At 48.1% G+C, this 24,971-nt stretch overlaps 1 protein-coding gene across 1 annotated transcript; it reads right to left on the bottom strand.

Moving 5' to 3' along the window:
• LOC122553157 (uncharacterized) lies at positions 1–23,892 on the bottom strand. The gene is made up of 7 exons (XM_043696745.2): positions 23,880–23,892; positions 16,898–17,017; positions 15,894–16,029; positions 14,709–15,025; positions 13,340–13,406; positions 9,893–9,974; positions 1–418 (listed from the first exon to the last, which is right to left on the bottom strand). The coding sequence occupies exons 3-7, from the start codon at positions 16,027–16,029 to the stop codon at positions 397–399; spliced, it is 624 nt and encodes a 207-aa protein (XP_043552680.2). The 5' UTR covers positions 16,898–17,017; positions 23,880–23,892; the 3' UTR covers positions 1–396.
• Positions 23,893–24,971: the final 1,079 nt, after the last annotated feature.

The following is a 24,971-nucleotide window of genomic DNA, read 5'->3' as shown; positions in this document are numbered from 1 at the left end:
CATGTGCACTCTCTCACCTACCCGCCCAGTCTCTCCCCACACACATGCACTGCCCGAGTTACTCTCACAAACACAGACCGACTTTAATTAAACACCGAGTCTGGGTGTTGTTAAGTGAAGCATTCGATCCTTCATATGTGAAATGGGTGTCCTGTTATCAGACTGACCGCACTCACCCATCCACTGTCTGCCCCTCTTCCCCTCCAGCCCTCGTGCCCACTAAATGAACCAGACGGTACTGTGTTGAGCTTTACTGCTTTTTGACTGTGGGGAGAGACCAGTTGGTGCTGAAGAGACACAAGGAGGATTAGCTGTAGCTGCGATCGCTCAGGTATTTGGTCCTGCTGCAGTTTGGAACTTCTTCCCCCAACCCTTCCTGATCTCTGTACTCTGCCATTATCTCCGAGCGTGTCGAGACCTGCAAAAAAAAATTAGAGAAAGAGACAGAGTGGCCTCTGACCAGGACTTTGTCTTATCACCGTTTGATATTCTAATGAGGCCAAGCTGATCCAAATTGGCTGAGATGGGACTTTACTCATTGCATCTGAGAAGAACAAGAGGTGATCTCATTGAAACATGCAGAATTTTTAAGGAGCTTGCCAGGGTTAATGCTGAGTGGATGTTTCCCCTCAAGGGAGCAGAGGTATTAGCCTCAGATTAAGGGGACGCCAATTTACGACTGAGATGAGGAAGAATTTCTTCTCTCAGAGGGTTGTGAGTCTTTGGAGTTCCTTGCCACAGCGAGCTGTGAGGGCACAATCCTTGTGGATATTTAAGGTTGAGTTAGAAATGTGTTTGATCAGTAAAGGGTCTAGCGATACTGGGAAAGGGCAAGAAGGTGATCATGAGGAATAATGAGCAGCCACTGGTCACCCCCAGGGTCACTCTGACTGACCCCTCCTCAGGTATTTATCCTGCTGTTCACCCCCAGGGTCACTCTGACTGACCCCCCCTCAGGTATTTACCCTGCTGTTCACCCCCAAGGTCACTCTGACTGACCCCTCCTCAGGTATTTATCCTGCTGTTCACCCCCAGGGTCACTCTGTCTGACCCCCCCTCAGGTATTTACCCTGCTGTTCACCCCCAGGGTCACTCTGACTGACCCCCCCTCAGGTATTTACCCTGCTGTTCACCCCCAAGGGTCACTCTGACTGACCCCCTCCCCCCCTCAGGTATTTACCCTGCTGTTCACCCCCCAGGGTCACTGACTGACTCCCCTCCTCAGGTATTTACCCGGCAGTTCACCCCCAAGGGTCACTCTGACTGACCCCCCCTCCTCAGGTATTTACCCTGCTGTTCACCCCCAGGGTCACTCTGACTGACCCCCTCCCCCCCTCAGGTATTTACCCTGCTGTTCACCCCCAGGGTCACTCTGACTGACCCCCTCCCCCCCTCAGGTATTTACCCTGCTGTTCACCCCCCAGGGTCACTGACTGACTCCCCTCCTCAGGTATTTACCCGGCTGTTCACCCCCAAGGGTCACTCTGACTGACCCCCCCTCCTCAGGTATTTACCCTGCTGTTCACCCCCAACGGTCACTCTGACTGACCCCCTCCACCCCCCCCTCAGGTATTTATCCTGCTGTTCACCCCCAGGGTCACTCTGACTGACCCCCCCTCCTCAGGTAGTTACCCTGCTGTTCACCCCCAAGGGTCACTCTGACTGACCCCCCTCCTCAGTTATCTGTCCTGCTGGTCACCCCCAAGGGTCACTCTGACTGACCCCCCTCCTCAGTTATCTGTCCTGCTGTTCACCCCCAAGGGTCACTCTGACTGACCCACTCCCCCCCTCAGGTATTTACCCTGCTGTTCACCCCCAAGGGTCACTCTGACTGACCCCACTCCTCAGGTATTTACCCTGCTGTTCACCCCCAAGGGTCACTCTGACTGACCCCCTCCCCCCAGGTATTTACCCTGTTGTTCACCCCCAGGGTCACTCTGACTGACACCCCACCCCACACCCCAGGTATTTACCCTGCTATTCACCCCCAAGGGTCATTCTGACTGACAACCCACCCCACCCCACCCCCAGGTATTTACCATGCTGTTCACCCCCAGGGTCACTCTGTCTGACCCCCCCTCAGGTATTTACCCTGCTGTTCACCCCCAGGGTCACTCTGACTGACCACCCCTCAGATATTTACCCTGCTATTCACCCCCAGGTCACTCAGACTGACCCCCCCCACCCCGTCAGGTATTTACCCTGCTGTTCACCCCCAGGGTCACTTTGACTGACCCCCTCCCCCCAGGTATTTACCCTGCTGTTCAACCCCCAAGGGTCATTCTGACTGACCTCACTCCTCAGGCATTTATCCTGCTGTCCACCCGCAGGGTCACTCTGACTGACCCCCTCCCCCCCGTCAGGTATTTACCCTGCTGTTCACCCCCAGGGTCACTTTGACTGGCCCCCGTCCTCAGGTATCTATCCTGCTGTTCACCCCCAAGGGTCACTCTGACGGACCCCCTCCCCCCCTCAGGTATTTATCCTGCTGTTCACCCCCAGAGTCACTCTGACTGACCCCTCCCCCTCAGGTATTTACCCTGCTGTTCACCCCCAGGGTCACTCTGACTGACCTCACTCCTCAGGTATTTATCCTGCTGTCCACCCGCAGGGTCACTCTGACTGCCCCCCCCTCAGGTATTTACCCTGCTGTTCACCCCCAGGTCACTCAGACTGACCCCCCCCACCCCGTCAGGTATTTACCCTGCTGTTCACCCCCAGGGTCACTTTGACTGACCCCCTCCCCCCAGGTATTTATCCTGCTGTTCACCCCCAGAGTCACTCTGACTGCCCCCCCCCCCCCTCAGGTATTTACCCTGCTGTTCACCCCCAAGGGTCACTCTGACTGACCTCACTCCTCAGGTATTTATCCTGCTGTCCACCCCCAGGGTCACTCTGACTGACCACCCCTCAGATATTTACCCTGCTATTCACCCCCAGGTCACTCAGACTGACCCCCCCCACCCCGTCAGGTATTTACCCTGCTGTTCACCCCCAGGGTCACTTTGACTGACCCCCTCCCCCCAGGTATTTACCCTGCTGTTCAACCCCCAAGGGTCATTCTGACTGACCTCACTCCTCAGGCATTTATCCTGCTGTCCACCCGCAGGGTCACTCTGACTGACCCCCTCCCCCCCGTCAGGTATTTACCCTGCTGTTCACCCCCAGGGTCACTTTGACTGGCCCCCGTCCTCAGGTATCTATCCTGCTGTTCACCCCCAAGGGTCACTCTGACGGACCCCCTCCCCCCCTCAGGTATTTATCCTGCTGTTCACCCCCAGAGTCACTCTGACTGACCCCCCCCCCTCAGGTATTTACCCTGCTGTTCACCCCCAAGGGTCACTCTGACTGACCTCACTCCTCAGGTATTTATCCTGCTGTCCACCCGCAGGGTCACTCTGACTGCCCCCCCCTCAGGTATTTACCCTGCTGTTCACCCCCAAGGGTCACTCTAACTGACCCACTCCTCAGGCATTTATCCTGCTGTCCACCCGCAGGGTCACTCCGACTGACCCCACTCCTCAGGTATTTATCCTGCTGTCCACCCGCAGGGTCACTCTGACTAACACCCCCCCCTCAGGTATTTACCCTGCTGTTCACCCCCAAGGGTCACTCTGACTGACCCCACTCCTCAGGCATTATCCTGCTGTCCACCCACAGGGTCACTCTGACTGACCCCCCCCTCAGGTATTTACCCTGCTGTTCACCCCCAAGGGTCACTCTGACTGACCCCACTCCTCAGGCATTTATCCTGCTGTCCACCCGCAGGGTCACTCCGACTGACCCCACTCCTCAGGTATTTATCCTGCTGTCCACCCTCAGGGTCACTCTGACTGACCCCCCCCCCCCCCCCTCAGGTATTTACCCTGCTGTTCACCCCCAAGGGTCACTCTGACTGACCCCACTCCTCAGGCATTATCCCGCTGTTCACCCCCAGGGTCATTCTGACTGACCCCCTCCCCCCATGTATTTACCCTGCTGTTCACCCCCAGGGTCACTCTGACTGAACCCCCCCCTCAGGTATTTACCCTGCTGTTCACCCCCAGGGTCATTCTGACTGACCCCCTCCCCCCAGGTATTTACCCTGCAGTTCAACCCCCAAGGGTCATTCTGACTGACACCCCAGCCCACCCCACCCCCAGGAATTTACCCTGCTGTTCACCCCCAGGGTCACTCTGACTGACCCCCCCTCAGGTATTTACCGTGCTGTTCACCCCCAGGGTCACTCTGACTGACCACCCCTCAGGTATTTACCCTGCTATTCACCCCCAGGTCACTCTGACTGACCCCCCCCAGTCAGGTATTTACCCTGCTGTTCACCCCCAGGGTCACTCTAACTGACCCCACTCCTCAGGTATTTACCCTGCTGTTCACGCCCAGGGTCACTCTGACTGACCCCCCCCTCAGGTATTTACCCTGCTGTTCACCCCCAGGGTCACTCTGACTGACCACCCCTCAGGTATTTACCCTGCTATTCACCCCCAGGTCACTCTGACTGACCCCCCCCCCCCCCCCAATCAGGTATTTACCCTGCTGTTCACGCCCAGGGTCACTCTGACTGACCCCACTCCTCAGGTATTTACCCTGCTGTTCACGCCCAGGGTCACTCTAACTGACCCCACTCCTCAGGTATTTACCCTACTGTTCACGCCCAGGGTCACTCTGACTGACCCCACTCCTCAGGTATTTACCCTATGTTCACGCCCAGGGTCACTCTGACTGACCCCACTCCTCAGGTATTTATCCTGCTGTTCAACCCCCAAGGGTCATTCTGACTGACACCCCAGCCCACCCCACCCCCAGGAATTTACCCTGCTGTTCACCCCCAGGGTCACTCTGAGTGACCCCCTGTCAGGTATTTACCCTGCTGTTCACCCCAAGGGTCATTCTGACTGACACCACAGCCCACCCCACCCTCAGGTATTTACCCTGCTATTCACCCCCCAGGTCACTCTGACTGACCCCACTCCTCAGGTATTTACCCTACTGTTCACGCCCAGGGTCACTCTGACTGACCCCACTCCTCAGGTATTTACCCTGCTGTTCACGCCCAGGGTCACTCTGACTGACCCCACTCCTCAGGTATTTACTCTGCTGTTCACCCCCAGGGTCACTCTAACTGACCCCACTCCTCAGGTATTTACCCTGCTGTTCACGCCCAGGGTCACTCTGACTGACCCCACTCCTCAGGTATTTACCCTGCTGTTCACGCCCAGGGTCTCTGAATGACCCCATTCCTCAGGTATTTACTCTGCTGTTCACACCCAGGGTCACTCTGACTGACCCCACTCCTCAGAAATTTACCCTGCTGTTCACCCCCAGGGTCATTCTGACTGACCCCCTCCCACCAGGTATTTACCCTATTGTTCCCCAGGGTATCTCTGACTGACACCCACCCCACCCCCCAGGTATTTACCCTGCTGTTCACCCCCAAGGGTCATTCTGACTGACACCCCACCCCACCCCACCCCCAGGTATTTACCCTGCTGTTCACCCCCAGGGTCACTCCGTCTGACCCCCCCTCAGGTATTTACCCTGCTGTTCACCCCCAGGGTTACTCTGACTGACCACCCCTCAGGTATTTACCCTGCTATTTACCCCCAGGTCACTCTGACTGACCCCCCCCCACATCAGGTATTTACCCTGCTGTTCAGCCCCAGGGTCACTTTGACTGGCCCCCGTCCTCAGGTATCTATCCTGCTGTTCACCCCCAAGGGTCACTCTGACTGACCCCCTCCCCCCCTCAGGTATTTATCCTGCTGTTCACCCGCAGGGTCACTCTGACTGACCCCCCCCTCAGGTATTTACCCTGCTGTTCACCCCCAAGGGTCACTCTGACTGACCCCCTCCCCCCCTCAGGTATTTATCCTGCTGTTCACCCGCAGGGTCACTCTGACTGACCCCCCCCCTCAGGTATTTACCCTGCTGTTCACCCCCAAGGGTCACTCTGACTGACCCCACTCCTCAGGCATTTATCATGCTGTCCACCCGCAGGGTCACTCTGACTGACCCCACTCCTCAGGCATTTATCCTGCTGTCCACCCGCTGGGTCACTCCGACTGACCCCACTCCTCAGGTATTTATCCTGCTGTCCACCCGCAGGGTCACTCTGACTGACCCCCCGCCCTCAGGTATTTCCCCTGCTGTTCACCCCCAAGGGTCACTCTGACTGACCCCACTCCTCAGGCAATTTCCTGCTGTTCACCCCCAGGGTCATTCTGACTGACCCCCTCCCCCCAGGTATTTACCCTGCTGTTCAACCCCCAAGGGTCATTCTGACTGACCCCACTCCTCAGGCATTTATCCTGCTGTCCACCCGCAGGGTCACTCTGACTGACCCCCCCCCCCCCCCCCCCCCCCTCAGGTATTTACCCTGCTGCTCACCCCCAGGGTCACTTTGACTGGCCCCCGTCCTCAGGTATCTATCCTGCTGTTCACCCCCAAGGGTCACTCTGACTGACCCCCTCCCCCCCTCAGGTATTTATCCTGCTGTTCACCCCCAGAGTCACTCTGACTGACCCCCCCCTCAGGTATTTACCCTGCTGTTCACCCCCAAGGGTCACTCTGACTGACCCCACTCCTCAGGCATTATCCTGCTGTCCACCCGCAGGGTCACTCTGACTGACGCCCCCCTCAGGTATTTACCCTGCTGTTCACCCCAAGGGTCACTCTGACTGACCCCACTCCTCAGGCATTTATCCTGCTGTCCACCCACAGGGTCACTCTGACTGACACCCCCCCCCCCCAGGTCTTTACCCTGCTGTTCACCCCCAAGGGTCACTCTGACTGACCCCACTCCTCAGGCATTATCCTGCTGTTCACCCCCAGGGTCATTCTGACTGACCCCCCCCCCCCAGGTCTTTACCCTGCTGTTCACCCCCAAGGGTCACTCTGACTGACCCCACTCCTCAGGCATTATCCTGCTGTTCACCCCCAGGGTCATTCTGACTGACCCCCTCCCCCCAGGTATTTACCCTGCTGTTCAACCCCCAAGGGTCATTCTGACTGACACCCCAGCCCACCCCACCCCCAGGAATGTACCCTGCTGTTCACCCCCAGGGTCACTCTGACTGACCCCCCCTCAGGTATTTACCGTGCTGTTCACCCCCAGGGTCACTCTGACTGACCACCCCTCAGGTATTTACCCTGCTATTCACCTCCAGGTCACTCTGACTGACCCCACTCCTCAGGTATTTACCCTGCTGTTCACGCCCAGGGTCACTCTAACTGACCCCACTCCTCAGGTATTTACCCTGCTGTTCACACCCAAGGGTCACTCTAACTGACCCCACTCCTCAGGTATTTACCCTGCTGTTCACACCCAGGGTCACTTACTGACCCCACCCCCCAGGTATTTACCCTGCTGTTCACACCCAGGGTCACTTACTGACCCCACCCCCCAGGTATTTACCCTGCTGTTCACCCCCAGCTTCATTCTCCTTCTCTCTGTTGCTGCTGGTTGCTGCTCAGACTAACGCGTGTCTCTGCCTCCTTGGTTTATGGAGCTTCCTCTTGGGTCCATCAATGCTATTTATCCCACCCACTCCCTTTGGTGGCGAGTTCCACAATTCAGGTAGGAATCTGCCTTCCTGTCCCTGCTTCCAAAGGAGGATTGCAGGCCGGTATAAAGTGAAAGAATCCGCTGGTGAGGATATGAAATGATACAGATCCCGGAATGTGCTGTTTTATGAAGAGTCACAGAGGAGTGTTCCTTTTGAAAACGCATAGCCAATGGATGGTCTTAAGGAGGTTCCCTATTCTGGGGAAGAGTGTAGCTTCAGATGATTGTTACACAAGAGGCACCACAGAGTCCCACATGCAGTTCAGAAAAACCTTACAAAACCAATGAGTGACAAGAATGTGCCTTGTTCAGCCATTGGCTGTGAAGAGTCAGCCACATTGCTGTTGGTCTGGACTGTCATTTGGGCCAAGCCCAGTCAACTCATTCTCCTCCCTAAAGGGCACTGGTGAACCAGATGGGTTTTTAACAACAATGTTATGGTCACTATCACAGAGCGTAGCTTTCAGCTCCAGAGTTTACGAGTTGAATTTACATTGCACCATTTGGGATTTCAACCCATTTTGCCAGAACACTGGGCTAGCCCACTGAATGACTAATTCAGTGAATATGTGGAGGAGCCAGTGTTAGATGTTTCCTGCTTCACAACCACCTGATGAAAGAGCAGCGCTCTGAAAGCTTCCAAATAAACCTGTTGGACTATAACCTGGTGTTGTGTGATTTTTAGTTCAGTGAAATTACTGGCATTATCACCACACCACCATTAAATAGTGGGGTCACACATTGAAGATAAATGAGAAGGAAGCTCTTCTGTCAGAGGGTAGTGAATCTATGGAATTCTTTACACGGGCTGTTGATGTTGGGTCAATGCATATATTCAAGGCTGAGATAGATTTTTAAGAAATAAGGGAAGTAAGGATTATGAGGAAAAGGGAGGAGAGTTGAGTTAAGTATTATCTGATAGAGTCATAGAGATGTGTAGCATGGAAACGGACTCTTCGGTTCAACTTGTCCATGCCGACCAGATATCCCAACCTAATCTAGTCCCATTTGCCAGTATTTCGCCCCATATCCTTCAAACCCTTCCTATTCATATATCCACCCAGATGCCTTTTAGATATCATAATTGTACCACCACTTCCTCTGGCAGCTCATTCCAAACATGCACTACCCTCTGCATGAAAAAGTTGCCCCTTACGTTCCTTTTAAATCTATTCTCTCTCACCTTAAGCCTCTGCTCTCTAGTTTTGGACTCCCCTACCCTGACAAAATACTTTGTCTATTTATCCTATCCACGCCCCTCATGATGTTATAAACCTCTATAAGGTCACCCCTCAGCCTCCAATGCTCCAGGGAAAATAGCCCCAGCCTATTCAATGTCTCCCTCATAGCTCAAGCCCTCCAACTCTGGCAACATCCTTGTAAATATTTTCTGCACCATCTCAAGTTTAACAGCATCTTTCTTATAGCTGGGAGACCAGAATTGAATGCAGTATTCCAACACTGGCCTAACCAATGTCTTGTACAGCCACATGACCTCCCAACTCCTGTACTCAATGCACTGACCAATAAAGGCAAGTATACCAAACGCCTTCTTCACTATCCTATCTACTTGCAATTGCGCTTTCAAGGAACTATGAACCTGCACTACAAGTTCTTTGTCCAGCAACACTCCCCAGGACCTTAATATTTAGTATATAAGTATTGCCCTGACTTGTCTTTCCAAAGCACAACACCTCACATTTATCTGAATTAAACTCCACCTGCCAATCTCCAGCCCACTGGCCCATCTGATCAAGGTCCCGTTATACTCTGAAGTAACCTTGTTGTGGTTCTGTTCGCCGAGCTGGGAATTTGTGTCAACAGAGAACAGCCAGGGAATTCCTAGAGGCATGACACTCATCCACAGATTCAATCAATAAGCACATCGATCTGGACCCAATATACCGACCACTGCAACCGACAGCTGGAACTGACAACCGGAAGCGGCAGATTCAAACCACTACAAATGCCGGAGGAAAGATCACAGAAGTGCTTCACAGGAGGCTCCCAAGCACTGAGGATGTCACCTAGACAGGAGACGAAACGTCTGCAACACAAATTCCCAGCTCGGCGAACAGAACCACAACAATGAGCACCCGAGCTACAAATCTTCGCACAGACTTTGAACATCTGAGGTAACCTTCTTGGCTATCAGTAGATCAGCTATGATTTTGAATTATGGAACAGTCTCAATGGGCTGAATGCCCTACTCTGCTCCTACATCTTAATGTCTCTCCACTTCTCAGTCTACTGGATGTAACAACCCAGGGATTGGCAGATATCCTTCTCTGAGGGGAACACTTAGTGGATGGGTCCATTGCACGTACTCACTGCTGTGTAGTAGGTGGTCCTCTTGCATCAGGTGGTCCTCTCATGTTGGCTGATGGCCGACTGGTGGATGGATCATTGTAATCTACAATTTGCAAAATATACAATAAAATGTTAAATATAAAAAATACATTTACCATTAAAGTCAAAGAATTACAAACTCGGAATAGAGAAACAGGCTATTCAATCCAACAGACACAAAATCCAGGCTAACATCCTCCCACATGATCTTGCCTCAACCAACTCCAGCTATTCTTTTCTCCTTCATGTGTTTATTCTAGTTTACCCTGGAACACAGCCATACCATTGTCCTAATACCTGGGACTGAAGTACAATAAGAGAGTGGATTGGTTAGGACTGTATTCACTGGAGTTTTGAAGAATGAGGGGAATCTCATACAATCCTGTAAAATTCTAACAGGACTAGACAGGGTAAATGCAGGAAGGATGTTGCTGATGACTGACGAGTCAGAACCAGAGGCCACAGTCTAAAGATACAGGGTAGGCCATTTAGGACTGAAATGAGGAGAAATGTCTTCACCCAGGTAGTGATGAGCCTCTGGAAATCTCTGCCACAGAGAGCAGTTGACGCCAAAACATTGAATGTTTTTAAGAAGGAGTTAGCTATAATTCTTAGTTTGATGTTCTTAGGTCTAAAGGCATCAAAGGGCACAGGGGGAAAGTGGGAACTGGTTTCTGAGTTGGATGAACAGTCACAATGAATGATGGAACAAGCTCAGAGGGCCGAATGGCCTACTCCTGCCCCTTTCCTCTGTGTTTCTACTCCCAGTGCTGACGGGTTCCACCCTCTGACCATGTTCTGGGAAAACAGTTCTGCAGAATTCTATTCTGTGACCAAGCACGCCATTTCCATCTCCATTGTATTGACCACCTTCACAACTCCACAACTGCAAAATCCTTTATCCATGTATCTCTTACCTAGGAACATGGAAAATACGCAGAGGGACAGGCCAATTCAGCCCATTGAGTCAGCTCTACCATTCAGTGAGATCATGACTGATCTTCTTCCTCAACTCCATTTCCCTACATCCTTGGAGATCTTTCATATTTAGCATATCAGCATTTGCAGCAATCTTCAACTAGAACTGCCAAGTGGATGATCCATCTTGCCTTCCTCCAGTGGTCCCCAACTAATTTGACTCATTCCACGTGCTATCAAGAAACAGTTGGAGACACTGGATAACAGAGAATCTATGGGCCCTGACACCATTCCAGCAATAGTACTGAAGGCCTGTGTTCCAAAACTTGCCAGAATAAATAGGACAAATACAACCCAGTCAATTACTGCCCCATCAGTCTACTGTCAATCATGAGTGAAGTGATGGAAAGTGTCAGTAATAGTGCTACCAAGCAACACTTACTCAGCAATAACCTCCTCAGTGACACCCAGTTTGGGTACTGACAGGGTCACTCAGCTCCTGTCCCCAATACAGCCTTGGTTCAAACCTGGAAAAGAGCTGAATTTCCAAGAGGAGGGAAGAGTGACAGTCCTTGACATCAAGGCTGCATTTGACCGAGTGTGGCATCAAGGAGCCCCGGCAAAACTGGAATCAATGGGTATCAGGAGTACCTCAGGGTAGTGTCCCAGGCTCACTGTCTTTAGCTGCTTCATCAATGACCTTCCCTCCATCATAAGGTGTGCAGTGGGGATGTTCACTGGTGATTGCACAATGCTCAGCACCATTCGTGACTCCTCAGATACTGTGTTATGGACCAGGCCAGACCTCCTCAAAATATTTCAAGTAGCCAGGACTCTAACATTGCTAGCTGTTTTAAGCAGATGTAAAGTGGATATTCTAGGAGTGATGCAGCTGGCCCAACACTTAGTTTTAAACAAAATAGAATTTATTTGCAAGATGACTGAATGCAACATAGAAAAGACAGAACAAAATGCAGAATTACAACCTATCTGAAAATGCAACAGATTATCCCAATTTAAATGATGCTGTTCCAACTACTTGTAACAATCCCCATAAACTCCCCTTGGCACAAAAGGTAAAATCAAATACGGGGCCTGACAGGACAGAGAGACAGAGAGAGAGATGGCAAGGAGATTCAGCATGGAACGCCTTCTTCCATGTAGCTATTTCTTTGACCAGCAGCCTTAAATTGACTACTTGCCCTGTTCAGCCAGACAGCTCAAACCAAACCAGAACAAACTGGGCTGGCAGAACTGACCACTCCCCTTTCATCGTACAAGTGTTTTTTTTTTACTAGAAAGCCTTTCTCCTGAGGCAGTATCTGTAGGCTATCATCAAATTGGCCCTAAAACCCATGAAAACCAGACACCCTGGAGTCTCTATGTTTACGACCCCTCTGAAAAAAATACCAAGGACAATGTAACCTTGTTAAAGAGCAACATCATCACAACTGAAGCAGCCCAGGTTCAAATTCAACAATATCGGGATAATGCCCAGACTTGGGCTGAGAAGTGACAAGTAACATTCACACCACACAAGTACCAGGCAATCACTATCTCCATTAAAAGACAACCTAACCATCACCCTTTGATATTCAATAGTTTTACCATCACGGAATTTCCCACTGTCAACATCCTGTTGAAGGGGGGTTACCATTGACTAGAATCTGAACTTGTCTTGTCACACAAACACAGTGGCTACAAGATCAAGTCAAGAGTCTGTGAATACTGCAACGATTAACTCACTTCCTGACTCCCCAAAGCCTGTCCACTATCCACAAGGCACAAGTCAGGAGTGTGATGGAGTATTCCCCACTTGCCTGGATGGGTGCAGCTCCAACAACATTCAAGAAGCTTGACACCATCCAGAACAAGGCAGCCCCTTGATTGGCACCATATCCACAAACATCCGCCCTCTCCACTCCTGATGCTCAGTAGCAGCAGTGTGTACTACTGCAAAATGCAATGCAGAAATTCGCCAAAGATCCTCAGACAGCATCTTCCAAACCCATGACAATTTCTATTGAGAAGGACAAGGCCAGCAGATGTATAGGAACACCACCCCTTGCAAGTTTCCCTCCAAGACACTCACCATCCTGATTGGAAATATGTTGCTATTCTTTCATTGTCGTAAATCCTGGAATTCCCTCTCTAAGGGCATTGGGGTCAACCTACAGCACATGGACTGCAGCAGTTCAAGAAGGCAGCTCACTACCACCTTCTCAAGGGACAACTGGGGATGGATGGGCAATAAACTTTGACTGGCTCAGTCAACGATGCCCATGTGCAATGAGAAATCAGTTTTAAAAAATGAAAATATCTCAAAATTTATCAATTTCAGTCTTGGCCTTAATGACTGAAACATCATCAACTCTTTGACAGAGCTCAATCATTCCACCCCCTCAGCTTTCTGTTTTTGAAAGGAAAGCTCCTCAGTCTGTTCAATATTTCTACTTTTCTGAGTTCTGAGTTGCTGCCTGACATTACTCTAGCAGTACACATAGCCCTTACCTGCTCTGACTCCCATGACAGCCTGGGCAGCTGAAGACAGCTTGCCCCTTGATGGAGAACCTGCTGCCTTTGATTCAGGGACAAGGGGAAGGCAAAAAGAAATCAGTAAGAAATTCTGCAATTACAAACATTGACTGCATCAATACAATCAGTTCTGACGGTTTATGTTAGTGAACCAACGTTCAGCTGTTCTTCAGAATATTTTTCGAACACTTTCTCACCTTTGAGCCTGGAGGTGCTGGCTTCAAGAAAGCCCACTCTAGAAAGTTCAGAACAGAGTCCTGAAGGACTGTAACTGACTGTACTGGACAGAGTGACCATAGCGGGCAGAGTGTAGCGGGCAAAATGACTGTACTGGAGAGAATGATTGTACCAGACAGAGTGACCATTCTGGACAGTGACCACGTCGGACAAAGTGACTGTACAGATGGAGTAACCATACCAACAGAATGACAATGAATGACCCCTTTGAGGAGAAAGTGAGGTCTGCAGATGCTGGAGATCAGAGCTGAAAATGTGTTGCTGGAAAAGCGCAGCAGGTCAGGCAGCATCCAGGGAACAGGAGAATCGACGTTTCGGGCATAAGCCCTTCCTGAAGAAGGGCTTATGCCCGAAACGTCGATTCTCCTCTTCCCTGGATGCTGCCTGACCTGCTGCGCTTTTCCAGCAACACATTTTCAGCAATGAATGAGCCCCCCCAGGAGACAATCAGGACAGAGTGACTGCACTGGACAGAATCACAGAACCAGACAGTGTGACCATACCAGAGAGAGTGACCATACTGGGTAGATGACTATTTCGGGCAGAATGGCCATACCAGGTAGAGTGACCATATGGAGGGAGTGACTGTACTGGGCAGAGTGACAATACTGGATGAAATAACTGTATCAGACAGAGTGATCATACTGAACAGAGTGACCGTACTGAGTGGAGTGACTGTTATTGGACAGATGACCATACCGTGTGGAGTGACAATACCAAACAGAATGACCATTTTGGACAGAGGGACCATACCAAATCGAGCGACCATATTGGACAGAGTGACCATATTGGGTGGAGTGACCATTTTGGATGGAATTACTGCGCTGCGTGGAGTGACTGTATTGGACAGAGTAACCTTATTGGACAGAGTACCCACACTGGTTAGAGTGACCATACTGGACAGAGTGATCATATCGTGTGGAGTGACCGTTTTAGACAGAGTGACTGTATTGGACACAGTGACCATACCAGGTGGAATGATCATAATGGACCGTACTAGGCTGGGTTGAGATAGAGATTATTAGCTAAAAATGAAAAAACAGAAAATTGGAGAGGCCAAGGAGTGGCCAGTATTAGACCAAGTGTCTGTCTGGATGGATGTCCTTACCGAAGGTGATGAAAGTGTTGTGGGGCGTGAATGTACAGCCTGTGCTGTCCGTATTGGAGGTACTGGTTGAACTGGAGGCCCTCGCGGTGCCTGGTATGAGGTGGCTGGTACAGCTGGAGCCCGCATTGGGCTTGTAGGCTGCTTTGAGGCCAGCTGCACTTGTGCTGGGGGAGGGGGAGCTCGAGGATGGAAGGAGGACGGCGTCGGGTCGTGCCTGGCCACAACTTTGCGGTTGACGTTGGTCTTGCAGAAGCTGATGTGTCGCTCGGCAGCTGTTTCGTTGAAACGCCTGTTACAGTACGGACACTCGATGTAATCTGGAATTAGACACACACAATCATTCCCTGGACAGGCCTCATCGTGACGCGGCCATAGTGTTACACTTAGGACCGCAATGCTATCATTGCCTTGCAACATCATAAAAGGGAGCATGACTAGTCCATTCTGCCCCTCAAGCCTGCAACCCCATCCTGATGGCTGATCTGCTCTGGGGATCACCTCCTCTTTCATGCCAGCTCAGCACAGCCATCAACCCACTGCTATCTCAGTGATTGCCTTCCAGCTCCATGACAAAATGAAACTAAGCTCACAGTCCACCATCTTACCAAGCAGGCTCAAGGGCACTGAATGGCCCATTCTTCTTCCTGGCCCATCTGTAAGTGGAAGTGAAGATATTAGAGCTACGGCCTGATTAATTCGCCCTGTTAAACCCAAGATAGACAGAGGGGCAAGACAATGGTCAGCGAGATCTAATTGAAACCTCAAATTACAGGAACAGAAGTTGCTGGAGAAACTCAGCAGGTCCGGCAGCATCTATGGAGAGATAAACTGAAAGTTAATTCCTCGGGTCCAGTGATCTCTCTTTGGAAGGTTGCCTGAAATTCCCTGGTTTTTTTTTACAGACTACGGGAGACTATGGGCCAATTCCACACCATGAAAGGCAGACTGAGGGTGGAAATTATCTAATGGATTCCCAGAAGCTATTTGATAGAGATTATTCCCAGAAAATGCAAGTGGAGAGATCGAGGTTAGCCCCTTAAGTGAGTGAAGAGCAAAGGTTTTGGGAAGTGAATGTGATCAGTGAAGGTGAGGATTTTTGTGAGACTAGCCACACATCACCCTGTCGTGTTGAATTGTACAGACCGAAATGCCAATGAAAGCAACTCAATAAAAGCAAGGTGTTACCTGGGTTGATGCTGGCAGGTGGTGGAGGGGGAAGAGGAAGTCCCTTTTTAACAGCATCTGTGGCGAGTCTAGCTGACCTGATGGTGTTGATGAAATCTTCATGCTGTTGTTTCCAATGTGACACAGGTTGAGGCATCTGTAGAAGAGCCACACAGTCTGGAGTCACATTTCCAGTCACTGCCACCCAGGACACTCCCAGACATAACATCCCAAAGAAACCTGGAGTACAACCACAGAATTGGACAGCATGGGTGTAAACAGCTCTCCTCCCTCTCCCCCACTTCCTGATAAACCACCCCAGTCCAACTTGTCGTCAGCTTAAAATCTCAACAAAGTGAAAGCTTACAAATTTGGTCACCTTTCGTAGCTACAGACCAAGTTTTGCAATGAAGTGTCCTTTCCCCAGAAGTTTTCAAACGAGCAAAGCTAACTCTGGGTACAATATGTTAAAACAAAAGCAACTTCTGAGTTTAAGTTTACCACATCGGCAGTTACAATTTCAGGGTGTTGTTATTTGAAAATGGGTTCACAAGGAGCTCAGTGTGAGAATGTCATTTTTTTTTAAAGAGTTACTTATGAACATTTATTGTAAGTATCAATTCTAAATTATAATTTCAGAATTACCACTGTATCATAGACTATCAAAGATAGTTGTAACATAACTATGTACTTTAGATTTATACACAATATTTAAATCCACCTCACAAATCCCATAAGATATTCAAACGAAATAAAACTGAAAGAAATCTAGACCCACAATCCAATGTAATTTTTTTTGTCTCAACATTCAAGGGGGCTTAGTAATAAACCTGGGGTTTGATGTCCCAGGGTGGATTACCCATGGTTCTCTGTCATAGTGTGTTTATATTTCAAATTTTTAACCACGACCATATTGATTCAATCGTCTCCACTTCTGAACCAGTGAATTTGAACTTTTCACTTTAGTCTCTTCAAAACTTGCGCCAGGACATGGAAGAGCCTTCCCTCCAAGAGATGAGTCCTACCTTGGCAGCTGATGGACCTCTCACTGATGAAACGTCTGTCCCAGCAACTCTCTGCTTGTACGAACTGAAGACTTTTTTTTTCTTGTTAGAAACTTTGCTACAAATGGGTTCATGTCTTTCCTTGAGACAAAAGACAGCATTGAGTTTCAGAATACTTTCAATCTATTCCCTCAAAAAAATCTGAAACTAAACACTTTCTTCTCAAATTTTCTCTCCCATCTCGTTCCTACCCAATCCCCATTTCGGGGCCAACGTCAGTTACTGAAGGTTCATCACAGGGACTCTCAGCCTCACCCTCTCGCCACTGGTTATCTGGCATACCAATCCCACAATATTCTACTTTACTACAGTCAATTGGTATAGAGAGTATTGCACAGAAACAGACCCTTCGGTCCAACTCGTCCATGCCAACCAGATTTCCTAAACTGAGCTTGTCCCATTTGGCTGCGTTTGGCCCATATCCCTCTAAACCTTTCCTATCCATGTATCTGTCCAAATGTCTTTTAAATGTTATAATTGTGTCAGCCACTACCACTTCCTCTGGCAGCTCTTTCCATACATGCACCACCTTCTGTTTGAAAACATTATCCCTCAGGTCCCTTTTAAATCTTTCCCCTCTCACCGTAAACCTATGCCCTCTGGTTTTGGACTCCATTGCCCTGGGAAAAAGAGCTTGGCTATTCACCTTATCTATGCCTCTCACAATTTTGTAGAAAATAGACAATAGGAGCACGAGTGAGCCATTTGGCCCTTCGAGCGTGCCCCACCATTCAACACGATCATGGCTGATCATGCAATCTCAGTATCCCATTCCCACTTTCTCTCCATACCCCTTGATCGCTTTAGCTGCAAGGGTCACGTCCAGCTCCCTTTTGAATATATCTAATGAACTGACCCTAACAGCTTTCTGCGGGAGAGAATTCCACAGGTTCACAACCCTTTGAACAATATCCTTCCTCATCCCAATCCTGAATGACCTACCCCTTATTTTTAGACCATGACCCTTTATTCTGGACTTCCCCAACATTGAGAACATTCTTCACACATCTAGCCTGTCCAGACCCATCAGGATTTTATATGTTTCTATAAGATCCTCCCTCATTCCGCTAAATTCCAGTGAGTACAAACCCAGTCGATCCAGTCTTTCCTCATAGGTCAGTCCTGCCATCCTGGGAATCAGTCTGGTGAACCTTCACTGGACTCCCTCAATAGCAGGAATGTCCTTCCTCAGACTAGGAGACAAAAACTGCTCCCAATACTCAAGGTCTGGCCTCACCAAGGCCCTGTGTAACTGCAGCAAGACATCCTTACTCCGATACTCCAATCCTCTCACTATGAAGGTCAGCGTGCCATTAGCTTTCCTCATTGCCTGCTGCATCTGCATAACAACCTTCAGCCACTGTTCCACCATGACACCCTGGTCTCACTGCACCTCACCTCTTCCTAAACTGCCACCATTCAGATCATAATTTGCCTTCCTGTTTTTGTGACCAAAGTCGATAACCTCACATTTATCCACATTATATTGCATTTGCCAGGTATTTGTCCACTCAGCCAGGCTGTCCAAGTTACCCTGCGGCCTCTTAGCATCCTTCTCGCAGCAAACCCTGCCATCCAGCTTAGTGTCATCTGCAAATTTGGAGATGCTGCATTCAATTCCTTCGACAAATTATTAATGTATATTTTGAACACCTTGTGGCCCTGCACTGAACCCTGCAATACCGCACTCCTCACTGCCTGCCATTCTGAAAAGGACCTGTTTATTCCAATTCTCTGCTTCCTGTCTGCCAAGCAGTTCCCTATCCATGTCAATACATTACCTCCGATACCATTAGGTTTAATTTCCTTACTAATCTCTTGTGTAGAATCTTGTCAAAAGTCTTTTGAAAGTCCAGATACACAACATTGGTGTCATCTGCAAACTTACTAACTATACCGCTTATGCTCACATCCAAATCGTTTATATAAATGACGAAAAGTAGTGGACCCAGCACCGATCCTTGTGACACTCCACTGGTCACAGGCCTCCAGTCGAAAAAACAACCCTCCACCACCACCACCCTCTGTCTTCTACCTTTGAGCCAGTTCTGTATCCAAATGGCTAGTTCTCCCTGTATTCCATTAGAACTAACCTTGCTAACCAGTCTCCTGTGGGGAACCTTGTCGAACGCCTTACTTACGTCCATATAGATCATATCTACCACTCTGCCCTCATCAATCCTTTTTGCTACTTCTTCAAAAAACTCAATCAAGTTTTTAAGACATGATTTCTCACACACAAAGCCATGTTAACTATCTCTCCCCTTTCCAAATACATGTACATCCTGTCCCTCAGGATTCCCTCCAACAACTTGCCCGCTACTGACACAGGCTCACCGGTCTATAGTTCCATGGCTTGTCCTTACCACCTTTCTTAAACAGTGGCACCACATTAGCCAACCTCCAGTCTTCCAGCACCTCACCTGTGACTATCGATGACACAAATATCTCAGCAAGGGGCCTAGCAATCACTTCCCTAGCTTCCCACAGAGTTCTCGGGTACACATGATCAGGTCCTGGGGATTTATCCACTTTTATGCGTTTCAAGACATCCAACGCTTCATCTGCAATATGGACATTTTTCAAGATGTCACCATCTGCACTCTATACCTTTCATGTCCTTTTCCACAGTAAATAATGATACATAACACTTGTTTAGTATCTCCCCCATTTTCAGCAGCTCCACTCAAAGGCTGCCTTTGCTGACTTTTAAGGGGCCCAACTCTCTCCCTAGTTACCCTTTATTCTTTAATGTATTTGTAAAATCCCTTTGGATTCTCCTTAACTCTATTTGCCAAAGCTTTCTCATGTCCCCTTTTTGCCCTCCTGATTTCCCTCTTAAGTATACTCCTACTTCCTTTCTACTCTTCTAAGGATTCACTCAATCTATCCTGTCTATACCTGACATATGCTTCCTTCTTCTTCTTAACCAAACCCTCAATTTCTTTAGTCATCCAGTATTCCCTATACCTACCAGCCTTCCCTTTCACCCTAACAGGAATATACTTTTCTGGATTCTTGTTATCCCATTTCTGAAGGCTTCCCATTTTCCAGCCGTCCCTTTACCTGCGAACATCTGCCCCCAATCAGCTTCCGCAAGTTCTTGCCTCATACCGTCAAAATCAGCCTTTCCCCAATTTAGAACTTCAATTTTTAGATCTGGTCTATCCTTTTCCATCACTATTTTAAATCTAATAGAATTATGGTCGCTGGCCCCAAAGTATTCCCCTACTGACACCTCAGTCACCTGGCTTGCCTTATTTCACAATTGGAAGTGTAGAGGACAGCGAAGAGGGTTACCTCAGATTACAACAGGATCTTGATCAGATGGGTCAATGGGCTGAGAAGTGGCAGATGGAGTTTAATTTAGAGAAATGTGAGGTGCTGCATTTTGGGAAAGGAAACCTTAGCAGGACTTATACATTTAATGGTAAGGTCCTAGGGAGTGTTACTGAGGCCATGGAGTGCAGGTTCGTAGCTCCTTGAAAGTGGAGTCGCAGGTCGATAGGATAGTGAAGAAGGCGTTTGGTATGCTTTCCTTTATTGGTCAGAGTATTGAGTGCAGGAGTTGGGAGGTGATGTTGCAGATGCACAGGATGTTGATTAGGCGACTGTTGGAATATTGCATGCAATTCTGATTTCCTTCCTGTCGGAAAGATATTGTGAAACTTGAAAGGGTTCAGAAAAGATTTACAAGGACGTTGCCAGATTTGGAGGATTTGAGCTATAGGAAGAGGCTGAACAGGCTGTGGCTGTTTTCTCTGGAGCGTCAGAGGCTGAGGTTTATAGAGGTTGACCTTATAGAGATTGACAAAATTATGAGGGGCATAGATAGGATAAATAGACAAAGTCTTTTCCCTGGGGTGGGGGAGTCCAGAACCAGAGGGCATAGGTTTAGGGTGAGAGGGGAAAGATATAAAAGAGACCTAAGGGGCAGTGTTTTCACACAGAAGGTGGTACGTGTATGGAATGAGCTGCCAGAGGATGTGCAGGAGGCTAGTACAATTGCAACATTTAAAAGGCATTTGGATGGGTATATGAATAGGAAGAGTTTGGAGGGATATGGGCCGAATGCTGGCAGATGGGACTAGATTAGGTTGGGATATCTGGTCGGCATGGATGGGTTGGACCGAAGGGTCTGCTTCTGTGCTGTACATCTCTATGACTCTATCTACTGATTCACCCTTGTCCACTCTACTTGTCAGAGTCTCAAGAAATTCCAGAAGATTTGTCAAGCATAATTTCCCTTTAGTGAATCCATGCTGACAAGGTCAGATTCTGTCACCATTTTCCAAATGCTTAGTTATTACCTCTTTAATAATTGACCTTATAAATCTCCATGAGATCACCACTCAGCCTTCGACACTCCAAGAAAAAATGTCCCGGCCTATCTAGCCTCTACGTATAACTCAAAACCTCCAGTCCCAGTAACATCCTTGCACATTTTTTTCTGTTGCCTTTCTATTTTAATAACATCCTTCCTATAGCAGGGCAACCAGAATTGTATGGAGTATTCCAAAAGTGGCCAACACCCTGTACAACTGCAACATGACGTCCCAGTTCCTATACTCAATGCTCTAACCAGTGAAGGCAAGCATGCCAAATGCCTTCTTCATCATCTTGTCTACCTGTGACACCATTTTCAAGAAACTATGAACTTGTAGTGCTCACCCCATCTGTTCAACAACGTTCCCCAGGGCCCTAGCATTAACTGTGCAAATTCTGACCTGGTGTGCTGTGCAAAACAACTGTGACTCTCAATGATTCTGTGAACTCTTGATCCTATCTGTCCACTTTCAAATTTCTCACAAGAAGTGTCGCTCCCCCAAGCAGCAAACAAAATTCCTTGCACAGAATAAGCAAGAAAACTGGCCTTGGGAGCTTAAAAGGGTGAAAGGTTCTCTTCTTAGTGAATCATAGTGTCCTACAGCACGGAGACAAGTCCTTTAGCCTAGACTGGTCCCTGCTGCCCAATAAGTCCATCTACACTAACCCCCCTGAACTTGGCCTTTATCATTCCAATCCTTTCCTATGCACATATTTGTCCAAATGCCTTTTGAATGTTGTTCATGTACTTGCCTCAACCACTTCCGGCGGCAGCTCATTCCATATGCGCACCACCTTCTGTGTAAAAAAAGTTGCCCCTCAGGTTCCCTTTTATTCTTTCCCCTCAAACCTTAAACTGATGCCCCCCTCGTCCTCGATTCTGCACTCAAAGTGACCAGTAAACGCAGGCTTGAGTTTTTATGACTTTCTGCATGCAGAGATAATCACTCTGCAGTATTCTACATGGAAAAAGGGAATAGCAAACATGACATCACTGTCTCCCTGTTCAATAGTGCCACAGAACGCTGTAGGCAAAATTTGAGCAGGGCACTAGGCTCCAAGATGGCAGCACATTAACCAGCAGCTGATTTGGGTCATACCTTAACCCCAACCCTAACCATAACCCTAAACCTTAACTTTACCTTAACCTTAACCCAAACCCTAATTCTAAACAAAATCCTAACCCGAACCATAATGCTAACCCTAGCCCTAACCCTAAATTTAACCTTAACCCTAACCACAATCCTAACCCAAACCCTAGCCTTAACCTAAACCCTAACTCTAACCTAAACTTTAATCCCAAACCTAATCCTTAATCCCAAACCTAATCCAAACTCTAACCCTAAACTTCACCTTAATGCCAACCCAAACCCTAACCCTAACCCAAGCCCTAACCCTACCTCTAACCTTAAGCCTAACCCTAACCATAACATTACCAGAACATCCTATTTTAAATAAAATAGCCCTAAGCATAGCAAGTGACCCTACAACAATAGTTTCTAATTTTTATAATAATTCTAACTTATAAAATGCCCCAAGATGCTTCGCAGAGCCTTTATAAAACAAAATTTCATACTAAGCCACATAAGGAGAATATAAATTACATAAATACTACATCAAAGACATAGGGTTTAAGGAGTGAAAGACGTTAGTGAGGTAGAGAGAGGGGTGAGAGAAAGGGAGGAAATTTCAGAGTTTAGGGCTATAGTGAATTTTTCTTTATTCAATCATGGGATGAGGGCATCTCTGGCCAGGCCAGCATTTATTGCCCATCCCTAATTATCCAGAGGGCAGTTAAGAGTCAACTACATTGCGGTGGGTCTGGAGTCACATTTGAGTAGACCAAGCAAGGATGTGGTTTCCTTCCCTAAAGGACATTAGTGATCTAGATGGGTTTTTCTGACAATTAACAATGGAGACATGGCCATCAGTGGGCTCTTCACTCCAGATTTTTTTAATTGGATTCAAATTCAACCATCTGCTATGATAGGATTCAAACCCAGATCCCCAGAAAATTGCCTGCATTAACAGCTCAGCGATAATACAGGTTGTTCTGCTATAATGTGCATTTCGTGATTGCAAGTTCTCTGTAACATAATTGATGACTTGGGGACACGGTTTCTAAAGCAGGAACTTTTAAAACGTGTGTTGGCTGTAACACTATTACTTTGCCAACACTTTAAGCACTTTTCTAAAGCATGATTTTTCTATAATGCGGGATTGCACAAAAAACACAACTTTCACATTATAGAAGAATTACCAGTACCACTTGCCCATCGCCTCCCCAATGGGAATGAAGAAACAATGGTAGAACAATGAAAATCAGAGGCATATAAGAGGTCACAATTAGAGGAGTGCAGATACCTCGAAGGATTGTGGGATGAGAGGGGATTGCAGAGATAGGTAGAGTCTGAGGTTTTGGATGAATTTGAAAACAAAGGTGGGAATTTTAAAACCTCAATGTTGCTTACCCATGAACTAATGCAGGTCAGGGACCACAAGGGATGATATGGCAAGGAGACTTTGTGTGTGTTAAGACAGGGTAGCAGAGTTTTGGATGTTTTAACCGCAATTTATGAAACAAGTGTAGACACACACAAATCCTGTACAAACTTACCAGGTTTGTTTGTTCAAAATTTCTTCCACAGTTTCTGCAGGGTACGAGATTCAAATTCTGCTCTGTTTTCAAGAAAAAGAAAGTTAAATAAATCAAAATTCAATGCTTTTCATTCATTGTTAAATGGACTAGTAATCCAGAGGACTCGATTTGAGTTCAAATCTCATCCTAGTAGTTTGTTGAGAAAACTGTTATATTGGTGAAAGTCTCCAATGAAAGGTTCAGGATTGTTGTAAATTCAATGTCCCTATGGAGAAGGCTATCTGCTTTTCTCACCGTTTGGTGCTGTTCATTTTATTCACTCGTGGGATGCATGCATCACTGACTGGCCTGCATTTATTGCCTGTCCCTAGTCGTCCCTTGAGAAGGTGCGAGTTAGCTGTTTTCTGTATGTGACACAAAACCCACACCAATGCAACTGACTCAGCAATGCCCTTGAAAATCACCCAGAAGCTATTCAGTTACCTTCTATGATGAACTAGGAATTTAACAATAAGTACCAGCTTTGTCAGGAATGCACACATCCCAAGAATGAATGAGTGATCAAAGGCTGGAATACACCATAATGGCTAACAAGAACGCAATAAATTCTGGTTATTAAAAGGCCATTTGGCCCATTAAACTCATTCCTATCAGTAGCTGTGGGCTTTAGCTCTGGTTCAGTGCATGACACTCTTGCCTCTTGATGTCAGAAGATTGTGCATTCAAGTTCTTCACCAGAGATACCACAGGATGACAGAGAGGTTATGGTGTAGGAGGAGGCCATTCAGCCCACGTGTCTGCAACAGTTCTCTGAAAGGGCATCTCACATGGTCCATACCATTTCCTGCCTGATCCCCATAATCCTGAACATTCTTCCTTTTCAGATGACAATGCAATTCTCTCTGGAACGTCTCTGTTGACCCTGTTTCCATAACCTTCCACATATCGCCGTTGTTTATTTAGTTAAAATCATAAATCTGTTCCCTATTGTTCTTTCCACAAATGGGAACAGTTTCTCTCTCTCTTTCTCTACTCTGTCCAGACCCCTCATGATTTTGAACATCTTGATCAAATCTTCCCTTTATCTTCTCTTCCCCAATCTTTCCAATC

This window comes from Chiloscyllium plagiosum, unplaced genomic scaffold (genome assembly GCF_037043375.1).
Source record: "Chiloscyllium plagiosum isolate Xiang-an unplaced genomic scaffold, Cpla_swu_hap1 HiC_scaffold_10, whole genome shotgun sequence".
In the NCBI taxonomy this organism is placed as follows: Eukaryota; Metazoa; Chordata; class Chondrichthyes; order Orectolobiformes; family Hemiscylliidae; genus Chiloscyllium; species Chiloscyllium plagiosum.
This window is presented reverse-complemented; position numbering and strand designations above follow the sequence as displayed.

Bases quoted from the DNA above. Each gene is read 5' to 3' on its own strand.
- LOC122553157 (XM_043696745.2), bottom strand. From the start codon at position 16,029: ATGCCTCAACCTGTGTCACATTGGAAACAACAGCATGAAGATTTCATC. The intron at 13,407-14,708 runs GTAAGGACATCC...CCTGAATCAAAG, and splicing joins CAACACTTTCATCACCTTCG to GCAGCAGGTTCTCCATCAAG. The intron at 9,975-13,339 runs GTAAGGGCTATG...TGCAAATTGTAG, and splicing joins TGTCATGGGAGTCAGAGCAG to ATTACAATGATCCATCCACC.